The 11,215-nt window shown below is 33.2% G+C and overlaps 1 protein-coding gene across 1 annotated transcript; it reads left to right on the top strand.

Annotated features, from left to right (window-relative positions):
• The first annotated feature begins 9,004 nt into the window (after positions 1 to 9,004).
• Positions 9,005 to 10,787, top strand: LOC120075827 (F-box/kelch-repeat protein At5g43190). Its single transcript, XM_039029515.1, has one exon. It carries the CDS (start codon positions 9,053 to 9,055, stop codon positions 10,235 to 10,237), a length of 1,185 nt encoding a protein of 394 aa, XP_038885443.1. The 5' UTR covers positions 9,005 to 9,052; the 3' UTR covers positions 10,238 to 10,787.
• The last annotated feature ends 428 nt before the right edge of the window (positions 10,788 to 11,215 follow it).

The following is an 11,215-nucleotide window of genomic DNA, read 5'->3' as shown; positions in this document are numbered from 1 at the left end:
GGGTAGTGGTTTTTACAACTATTTATAATTACATTTAATTATTATAACGTCATTTGAAATTCCTTTTTGTTATAATATTTACTATTTCTTATTCATTATCTCTCTTTATTACATTGTTTATTATATTCGAATAGTCAGTATCTGAAATATAGATTATTATATTACAGACCATGTGTTTCAAATTCCCTCTAAATTCTTTTTGTGAAAACACAAGTTCTTGAGAATAAATATTCCCATAATTGGGATCGAGATTTCGAAAGCGCCCATCACTATTCACATTTTTTAAACCATAGATGTATCGATAGCATTGAATATTCTTAAGGACTTGATGCATGTTTGAAAATGATTTTGAAATTGTTTAGAATCACTTAGAATTTATTTAATATTTAATTTTACATTTTTATATGCAATTCAATTGAGATTGGTAGATAATTGTTATTAAGAAAATGATTTAGATTGAAGGTCAAGACTAGTTGGTGAATTAATTAGAGACCAGCCGTGGCGAGCAACTTGTAGGCATGCGTTTATGGGGTGACAGAGAGACAATAAATAAGCAATTTGTGGTTTTTAAAACAAATTAGAAGGATTTCTGCTTATGTTTAATAAATTAAATCTATCATCGAAAGGGAAACAACAGACCAAGTATCTCACGATGTATAAACAATAGTTTCCCAACCCATTTAGTGCTCGAGAAACTAACTCTAATTAACCTCAATAATTTTAAATGTATTTACTATGGGTTTTTGAAGAACTTGCAATAAAATTATGCTTACAAAAAGCCTCATGGCTACCTATATAATCGAGATCGAGACTAGAATCACAAGGACGTTTAATTTAATATGGTAGAATATAAAATATTGAATCAACATGAATGAAAAAAAAATATTGCTACTTTTAGACCGCTACCAAAATTAATATATATTCTATAATGTAGAACTTGACTTGGACTTTCTCTATTTTTAATTTGATTTTATAAAAGAAAAAAAAAAAAAGACTCGAGTACTCTTCCAATTGAAGAATTTTTCTTTTTCACCAATATGTGAAGGGAAAGAATTGAATCTTTGAATTTGAAGTAATATATTTAGTACACAGAATTGAATCTTTGAATTTGAAGTAATATATTTAGCACACTTTAAAATTTTTTGTGAAGGGTAAAAGTGTTCTTTCTAGTTAATAATGTTCGATAAAATTCTTTCATATGGTTTGGGAATGGATAGTAGCGGACTTTTTTCAACATTGCAAGTTTCAAAATTTATTACAAAAATATTGTAGCTTTAAAGAAGATTGCACATTGTTAATTCTTTTCCCCTATATGTAAAAGTGTTTAGGTTAGCTTACACATTGTTAGTTAGAAAAATATTTTTGCATTAATTGGGAATCGAACCCAATAACCCAAAATTGTTAATGCAATTCCCTTGTTTTTCAAAAGCAAATGGAGTTTTCAGAACGGAATGGATTTTTCTAAAACGTGGTTTCATTGGTATTTGTTGGAACGTGGTCTAAAAAAAGGTATGAAAATAACATAATGAAAGGAGTGTGAGTGAGAGCGATCATTACCAAGGGTTTATGGTTTTGAGCGAAAGATCGAGAGAGAGCGACAATGAGAAAGCTTGATAGCGAGAGAGAGCGACAACAAGAGAGCACAAGAGTGAAAGAGAGCCACAGTGAGAGTCACGAGAGCGAGAACAAGAGAAAGCGATGACGAGGGAGATCCATGTGTATTAGACGATATTCATCTGCCTGTACAATTTAATGAAAAATATTCTCTTGCTTTGTAGGATGACAGAAAAGTGTCTACTCATTCAGTACGGAGGTGATTGGGATGAGAACCAAAATTTGTATATTGGAAGCAAGCTAACAAGAATTATTGTGGCTATTATATTGAAGTATGAAGAACTTAAAGCTCACATTTACAGGGTTACAAATGTAAATTCTTTAGAGTTTGATGTTATCATGGGAGTTAAATATAAACTTGACTATGAAGCCCCTCCATAATATATACAAAACGATGGTGATGTTCGCTTCTTTCTTTTCCAGGAAGATCTTTATAGAGTTCAACTATTTGTAACGCTAAAATCGAACCATGATGAAAATGTGAATATGAGTTATGATGATACGGAGGTAGACAGACAATACGAGGAATCATATGAACTTAATCAAGAAGAGGGAGATATTCTATTATCTATGAACATTCATCCATTAACATTATCAATAGACAATGACGACACTAATCCATGGGACTTGGAAAGAGAAACTCAATGTAACGAACCCGCGGTATTCTGTTCTGGAAAACTTTAATGGATTGTGGTCCTTAAGAAGAGCGTGATCCTTTTGTGGTCGGTAATGCGAGATCAGCATGATTGAATTCTATGAATGGATCCCTTTAGATGAGGATGTGATATCAGGCTCTGTAGATAGAAGAATGATAGGGGGGGCCGTGGTATCAGACTCTACAGGTGGAAGAGGAATGAGTGAGGTGGATGTATCAGGCTATACAAGTGACGTAGGTGATCGAGGTAGAGGTGGAGTGGGTGACCTAGGTAGAGGCTAGATGGGTGACCCAGGTAGGGGCTGGATGGGTGATCGAGGTAGAGGTGGGATAGGTGACCTAAGTAGAGGTTGGGTGAGTGACATAGGTAAAGCCTGGATGGGTGACCTATGTAGAGGTTGGGTGGGTGACCAAGATAGAGGAGAGATGGGTGACCTAGTGGCATTGTGGCCTGTCTGTGAAGTGGGTGACCTTGTCTCCTCAAACATCGTAGAACTCTTCATAGACTGTAACAGAGACATAATAGCTGACAGTTGTGCTTTGATGTCTCTCGTGTCTCCCTCGAGGTTTGATATACGACCATCCAAACTCGATATTGATCTATCAATACTCCTCAGGTACAAATAAACAGAAAGATCAACATTGGCTCCCTCACTACAGCTTGAAACCTCAGGCTCAGAACATTCCTCCTCAGGCTTAGGACGTACGTGGCTCACCAGCACATCATGAAACATATCCTCACTGGGGTGTAAGTAGACTGGTGGATGTTTGTATCATCATCAAATTCATCGTTCCTCACTCCACCTTTGGCATTATCCTGCTCATCACCATCCCCACCTTCTGAACTATCCTCCCCATTCGAACTACCACCACTTTCTGAACTACTAGAGCTTCCCAAACTCTCGACGTTGGAATTTATTTGTCTTATGACCCGTCTATCAACTGGAATGTCCTAAAACTCTTTTTCAGCATCGGACATGAAAAGACTCTCTTTAACTTTTGTTTGCATTAATAGTCCAACCCAGTTACATGGTTAGTATCAATTTAACAACCAAATAAACATATTGTGGCTATATTACACTTACATTTTGAGAGTACAAAACGTCTCTCTCGAGTACTTTGAATGACACCGAGTGGGAGCATGATCACCGTAATATACGAGGCACAGCTACCTTGCTCTTTCGAGTGGCAACGTTCTCCACTATCGATGATAGGATCTTGTACATCCCTACCTAAATATGAAACAACATATATTTATAACTATGTTAGTGTTAAACCAAAGATAAAATTATGTTAAGGATATTAGTGTTAAACCAAAGATAAAATTATGTTAAGGAACATCTACCTAGAATGCTTAGAAAAATCCATGCAGCGTATACTTCACAACATAATTTTTATTTCCTCTCACCTTCTTCTTGTATAGACCAATCTTATCATTCAATGCAGTCTTGAGGGCGTCGAGTGTCCTCTCCCAAATAATTGTACTTCAATCTTGACTATTGTAATAATCTATGTCCTCAACATCTTTGTTGGATTACAGAAACATGCAGAGGAAGAAAATATGATCATTAAGCATTCTAATTCCTTAATTTTGACATTAAAATAAGCATGTTCATAAGGTATTAATAGGATTTCAACACTTACCTTTGAAGATCCTCTTCAAATACGAATTTGAGTTGCAATCTTCTCCAATTGAAGTCGTGGATCACCAAGAGATCTTCTCTACTATTCTCAGCCTTGAATTTGAATGGTGGAACTCACAATTGAGTTGAATTTGTGAAGGAATTGGAGTGGGTTTTCAGGTGAAAAAGAATACCTGCTGCAGAAACAATTTTCTAGCAGCATCCCACTCTTCATCTTAGAAATTGAAGTGGTTTATCTTTTTTCTACATGCAGGCAAATGACACATTCAATTGTATGAAGTTTAATGGGCAAGGTGTGTTAATTTAGGAGAAACACCTCCTTACTTCACCAAATTGTGGAAAAATCTACTACCAAGTTTAAAAATTTCAATTTTCATTTTCAATCTTTAATTTTAATTAATTCAAAATTAATTAAAATCAAAACCAATATTTCAATTTCTGAAATTGAAATAAAAATGAAAATTAATTTTGATTTTTAATTAATTAAACAAATTTAATTAATTAAATAGTAATTTAATATCAAATATTAAATTAATCACATACCTAATTTTAAACATTATCCTAATTTCATGTATTAATATTTAAATCAATATTTAAATATTATAAACTCTCCAATTTCATTTAATTTCGACGTTAATTAATTATATCAAATATAATTATACAAACCCTAGTTTGAATTTGAACTATTCAATTTCAAACCCTACATTCAATTGAACATTTTAAATTGAAATTCAATTTGAACATTCAAGGTATTCAAGTTTTACGAGCTAATAGAGAACCTTATGGACCTACAGATTATGAGCTCCAACGATTTGAGATTAATTGGTTAAAACTCTTTAGACCGAATTAATTAATTATATCAAATATAATTATACAAACCCTAGTTTGAATTTGACACTATTCAATTTCAAACCCTACATTCAATTGAACATTTTAAATTGAAATTCAATTTGAACATTTCAAGGTATTCAAGTTTTACGAGCTAATAGAGAACCTTATGGACCTACAGATTATGAGCTCCAACGATTTGAGATTAATTGGTTAAAACTCTTTAGACCGAATTAATTAATATTCGTTAACTATTGAGTCACACCATTATAGACTCTCCTCACTGTAGATATATTTGTGTCCACTTGATTTAACCATAATCAGTAAGTCGACCCTTTTCACAGGTTGTTCGTAATAACGGTTGGGTCAAATATTGTTTTATCCCCGAAATTACGTCTTACTTCTTAAGTTCCATTGATCCTCTAATGAACAATTAATTTGTGATCCAATCATTAAACTAGATCCGTCTCAGGCCAATGAGAGGGTGGGGCCCCTTGTTCAAGACCTAAATTCAGCACTTAAAAGAACAACCTTCCTCCTATCCCTAAATCGGGTAGGCGTGAATTCCATCTTACACTATATGTCTCCAGTTATCTATCTGGACTTATCCTCAAAATGGGAGACTTATTGAGCAGTACTGTTGGACTACTCTCATCTATGCAGATCAAAAGATAATCCCGAATAAACAGGAATTCATATTTAGCTCAGGATTAAGGTTAAGTTGGTCATCACTATGAAATAGTCAGTCTTAAACAGTAAACAACGTTATAAAGTAAGAGTGACTTATTTCTTAGTCCAATCTTATGCAAACTCATTGCACAAGACGCTCTCACTCCTCATGTCACCACATGAACGAATCAGGATCACTTCATTTGTAACACTTTACAATTCTTTGTAGCAACTACAGAGTGGGCCGCATCCGATAGTGTTACTAGAATAAGGCACCCAATTTTATTCGTATACTATAGATCATTTTGACTATTTACTCGAACTTGATCCACTTTTATGTCTCTACATAAAGTTCAAGTACTCGTATAATAGTCATGGATCTTTTAGTTTATTGAATTTATTTCTAAAATGAAATAAGCAATTCATAAATTCAATAACAACTTTATTGAATCAAACTTCAATAATAACTTTATTGAATTTAAGAATAAGCTTATTGTTTACAAACCACGAGTTTTAGGACACAAAATCCAACAATCTTCAAATAGTGTACGATCGACTACACTCTTCTGCTTGTCCTTTCCTATCATTACAACCTCCGTATAATACACTAGAGTGATCTTAACAGCATCATCATCATTTTCGAACTCTAAATTCTTGTATTCTTCTTCTAGTAAAGGTTGAATGCATTCGAAGTAGGTCGATTACCAAAGTACTTCGTTGCAAGTTCTTGTGAGGACTCCTCACTCCGAACAACTCGTGTATGGGACCGCCACAAATCAGTAATCAACAAAAAACCGTCTTTTAAAAATGTGACGACCTTTCCTCTAACAAAGAAGCTGATCGAGTTCACTCTCTACTTCTTCACTTCCCTCAATAACATATAGTGGATAAGTAAGTTGTTGAATACAAGATTAATGTCTAAAAATCACCTAAAAACTTGAACATCTCTAACTGCCCTCGGGTAAGCTTCTCCTTCACAATCTTGTTGGCATTTGCAATCAGGCTCGTTACTTGCCCAGGAAACCTATCAACTTCAGTATTTTCAAAGTTTTTGACATCTTAAATTACTCCTGCATAATATGAATATTCGATCTATCAGTTAACAAATTCTTAAAAAAAAAAATCAGTAACAATAAATACTGTTAAAGTCTCATTATAATCTCTCTCGCTTGTCTCACTTTCGCCTATTATTCTCTCGTTGATCTCGCTCTAGCTTGTCTCGCTCTCGCATATATCGCTCTCGCCTATTATGCTTTCACCCATCTCGCTCTCTTTGATCTACCTCTCCCTAGTGTTAATCTCGCCGATCTTGCTTTCGCATATATCGCTCTCTCAAAACTCGCTCTCACCTTATCTGGCTCTAACTATATCATCTTCGTCCTCAACCCATGCAGAACACATCAAAATCTAAAATAAAAAAAGATGTGATCGATTATTAAATCCCGGAACCCATTGAACGTGTTTCCGATTCCAACCCAACGAAACCTAGACCGAAATTCACTTACCCAAGAGCTTCGATTGCGGCAGCAGATGGATGATGATTTTGCAAAGCGAGATTGAGCGATACTTCCACACAAGAATTTCGAGCGACACCTTCTAGGAAGACCATTACGTTTGAAGAGAGGGATATCATATGAGAGACAAAAGGGAGGGCAATTTTATAATGTGGTATCGTGATGACGTCATTTGACATTATGGCCTAAATTTAAGGTCATCTGCCTATATTTCTCATTAATTTTGATCAAAATTGGTTAATGATAATAATAATTTTCATGTCAGTAAATAGAATATACGAATATTTTTTCAAAATTTATTGTGAAAATGCTAACCTATAACAAAAAAGTTATTGGAAATATCAATAATAAACAAGCATATGCACTATATTTAGAAATTTATGTTATTCCAATAAAACATTTTATAATAAAGAAAGATTTGATTGTTGGGATTATCTTTGCCGTCCTGTCCTCTTTTATTAAGAAATGCTTAATTGCTAAAGAAGTTTTAAGAAAAACTACAATATTTTTCAAAACAATTTGAAAAAAAATATATATTTTTAAATATGAATTATAATTAATTTACTTATCAAAACATTTATTTATTAAATATATATAAATTTTGTAATTAAGTATTAAGTTATTTAATGATATAAAAAATATATTCATTAAATTAGTTTTAATTAATTTAAATAAAATATTCATATAACTTATTGTAATTAATTTTAAGTCATTCATTAATTATTTATAGTCACTTAATTTGTGTCTATTTCTTGAAAGTCATTTGGATTAGTTCACTAGTTAGTGATAGTTATATGAGATTCATTGGCTTGATATCCTAAAACTAATACAAAATACAAATCCCATTAATTTTCTTACAAATATGACACTATTTCCCTGCATAATCCAATATATTATTTTTAGCGATATTATTACTAGGCTATCAAATTGAGTTTAACTCAACGATAATTGACATGACTTTCATCTCTAAAAGTTGAATGTTTGAATTTCCAATCCTACAATTATTATATTAAAAAAATATCTACAATAAGAGTGAAATAACTTTTGAAAACGAATATGTACTTTCTTCTTAGTTTCGAGAGTCTTGAACTATTTTCGAATTTAAGAGACTACTCATATCAATTCTTAAATGCTAAGAGATGAAATAAATATCAATTTCACGTCCAAGGACAAACATGTGTTTTGCTTTACAAAAATATCTAAGTTTACTTTTATAAAAGAATCATCATGGAGGTATTATATCTAATTTAGTTTTAAATACCCACTAATTAGATTGACATTTAAACCTTTTTTTTTAATTTTAAAAGTACTAATTTTTTTTCTTTTGTCGAATAGATGCTTGAAATATTCACAAATTTAAAATACTAATTGATATATTGGATTTAAAATTGAAATTTATATGTATTACAGATAAAAATAATTAATTTTATATTTAATAATTTTGTAAGTTCTACAAATAATTTAGAATTGGTCAAGGACCTATTAGATATCAAATTGAAGATTCAAGAACTTATTAAAAACAAAATGAAAATTCAAAGACTTATTAGACATGTTTTAAAATTCACATTTTAAAAATCATATAGACATAGATTTGAAAGTTAATAAATCTAACATTTTTTACCCTCAAGAAACTGTTTTAGTACATTTTTTTGAAGTAGTTTTGATGATACAAATGGACTAAAATTAAGTATTTGATAGTACAACACTAAAGGGATGGATGGAAGTGAACATACTATTTTAGTTTAGTTTATTTTGATTAATGTATTTTTAAAATATTCATCTTGGTTTTTATATTTTCAATTTTAATTATTTTAGTATTTAAATTTTAAAGAAGGATTATTTTAATTCCTTAAATATTTACTTTTAAAAGCATAAAAATTGGAATGAATATTTTAAAAACATAAGAATCAAAATAAAATAAAGTTAAAAATATTATCTCTAAAATAAATATTTTAAAAATATGAATACTGAAATGAAATAAAAAGGAAGAAAAGTAGTATTTAAACATAATTGTATCAAACATTTTTATAAAAAATTTTTTTATTGTTGTCATTATCTTTGCCGTCCTGTCCCTTTTTTTTTTCCCTTTATATCTCATTTCCGTTACTCCGTTTTTCAGAATTTCAGATATGAAAATGAAAATCAGAGAAAAATCCAGGAGTTTCAAATATCTTTCCAAGTTCAGCGGACTCACCGTTGCCGCCGCCGCCGCCAAGCCCAAAGACGTTCCTTCTTCTCCGGCTGTCTCTCCGTCGCCGGAAATGGATCCCGGAATCTGGAGTCGACTACCACCGGAACTTCTCGATCACATACTCTCTTTTCTCCCTCTCAGAACTTATTTTAATCTAAGATCCACTTGTAAGCATTTCGATTCTCTCTTATATTCTCCTTCCTTCGTCTCTAAGCATTCCGATTCCTCTTTCTCTTCCTTTCTCTTGCTAGCGCATCCTCAATGTTTCAGTCAGTTCCCTCTCTACGACTCTGCTCTCGGCACTTGGCGGAGCTTCCCACTCTCTCTTTCCGTTTCGCTTCTTTCCGCTACTCCTTCTACTGCTCTTCTTTCCACCGCCAATGGTCTCGTTTGCTTCTCTCTTCGCAATTCATGTTCCTTCGTTGTCTGTAATTTCTTGACCAAATCTTCTCGACTCATTGAATTTCCCTATCATCCATTCGCATTCGAGCTTCTCACGTTGGTTTCCGTGCCCCTAGGGTACAAGATTTTCACGCTCTTCTCTGATTCCGCCTTGGTCTTCGATTCCAGAGATCATTCCTGGCGAAGATTCGACAATTTCGAACCGATTCTCGGGGATAATCATCGTCAAGAAGCTGCTTACTATAACGGCCGTTTGTATTTTGTTACGCCTGAGCCCTTCTCTATTGTTTCCTTCGATTTGGATAATGGCGAGTGGGAGCAAACAGATATTGTAATGCCTGAGGAGCTCACGTTTGTTAGATTAGTGAGCGATGGAGATGGGAAACTGTACATGATCGGTGGAACAGGAAGGAATGGGATCTCGAGGAGCTTGAGATTATGGGAATTCTCTGAACAGAGAAATTGGGTGGAAGTTGAAAGTGTACCACAAATGATTTGTAAGAAGTTCATGTCGATTTGCTACCACAATTACGAGCACGTTTATTGCTTTTGGCATCAGGGAACCATCTGTCTTTGTTGCTACACTTGGCCGGAGATTTTGTACTACAAATTTTGCAGGAGATCTTGGCATTGGCTTCCCAAATGCCCTTCTCTACCGGAGAGATGGAGCTGTGGTTTCAGATGGTTTTCTTTTGTGCCAGAACTGTACGCATCTGCCTAACTTGTTTCACTCTGTCATTTTGTTCTTACTTTGGTCAGTCTGTGTGTTATGTGTTTGTAGAAATGCTTCTTAAGGAAGCTCTTGAATCTGCCAGAGCTGAGTCTTTTCTATAGAAACTATCATATTAGATATCATGGGTTCCACGACCAGAGGAGATTAACTCTCTATTGATGATGTCCTCGGTGGGATTTTCAACGCATCTCGAGATGGTATTTCTTTGGGTTTAACTTTTTAGGTTTCATCTAGAAAAGATTAGCTCGTTGATTGATTTTATAAATATTATGAGGAGCCATATCTTTCAATATGGGATCATATACAACAATAATTTATGTTCATCTCTTTCTTGAGCTTTTTGGGTTCCATCTGATGCAAATTGCTGCTTGACTTGCTAGAAAGTATTTAGTTGAGGATACAAGTTATTGACTTTTGGGGTTCAAATTGTGATGCCCATAGTGAAAAAGTCAAATGATTTGCTTAAAATCTAGATCAAAGACTTGTACATAAACTTAGATTTGCACATGTTTCATTATCAGATTCACTTTTTGTATTATATTGCAACTTTCACTGGCCATAAAACTAATTTCCTTTTTGTTAGCCATTCAACCTGAAGTTGGATAAGACGGATTCGTTTGACTTCTCAATCGAAAATCAATTGAGTTATACTCAAAATCAACCTACAAACCAAAATTTGGTCACACAAACTTAAATTTTCATAATCTATCAATTGTACCATTTAAATACAAATTATACAAAAAGTAGAGATGTTTGGCTCATGAAGGTTCCTCCTATCCCACAAATTTTCTTGTCCTAATCTACAAATTTGCTGAAGATATATAAATCCGGATGGATGAAACTCTTGATAGAAACAGTAAACGAAATAGATTTTTGTATCCTTTAATTTATGAAAGATTGTGGCACAGATATGCCATTAATGCAACAACACCCACAATGTGACAAATTTGCATTTTGCAAGCAGCG

Source organism: Benincasa hispida, chromosome 4, assembly GCF_009727055.1.
Source record: "Benincasa hispida cultivar B227 chromosome 4, ASM972705v1, whole genome shotgun sequence".
In the NCBI taxonomy this organism is placed as follows: domain Eukaryota; kingdom Viridiplantae; phylum Streptophyta; class Magnoliopsida; order Cucurbitales; family Cucurbitaceae; genus Benincasa; species Benincasa hispida.
The sequence above is the reverse complement of the archived record's forward strand: the minus strand, read 5'-3'. Positions and strand labels throughout refer to the sequence as shown.

What these genes read in the sequence shown, in the direction of transcription:
- LOC120075827 (XM_039029515.1), top strand. Translation starts at nt 9,053, where the DNA reads ATGAAAATGAAAATCAGAGAAAAATCCAGGAGTTTCAAATATCTTTCC.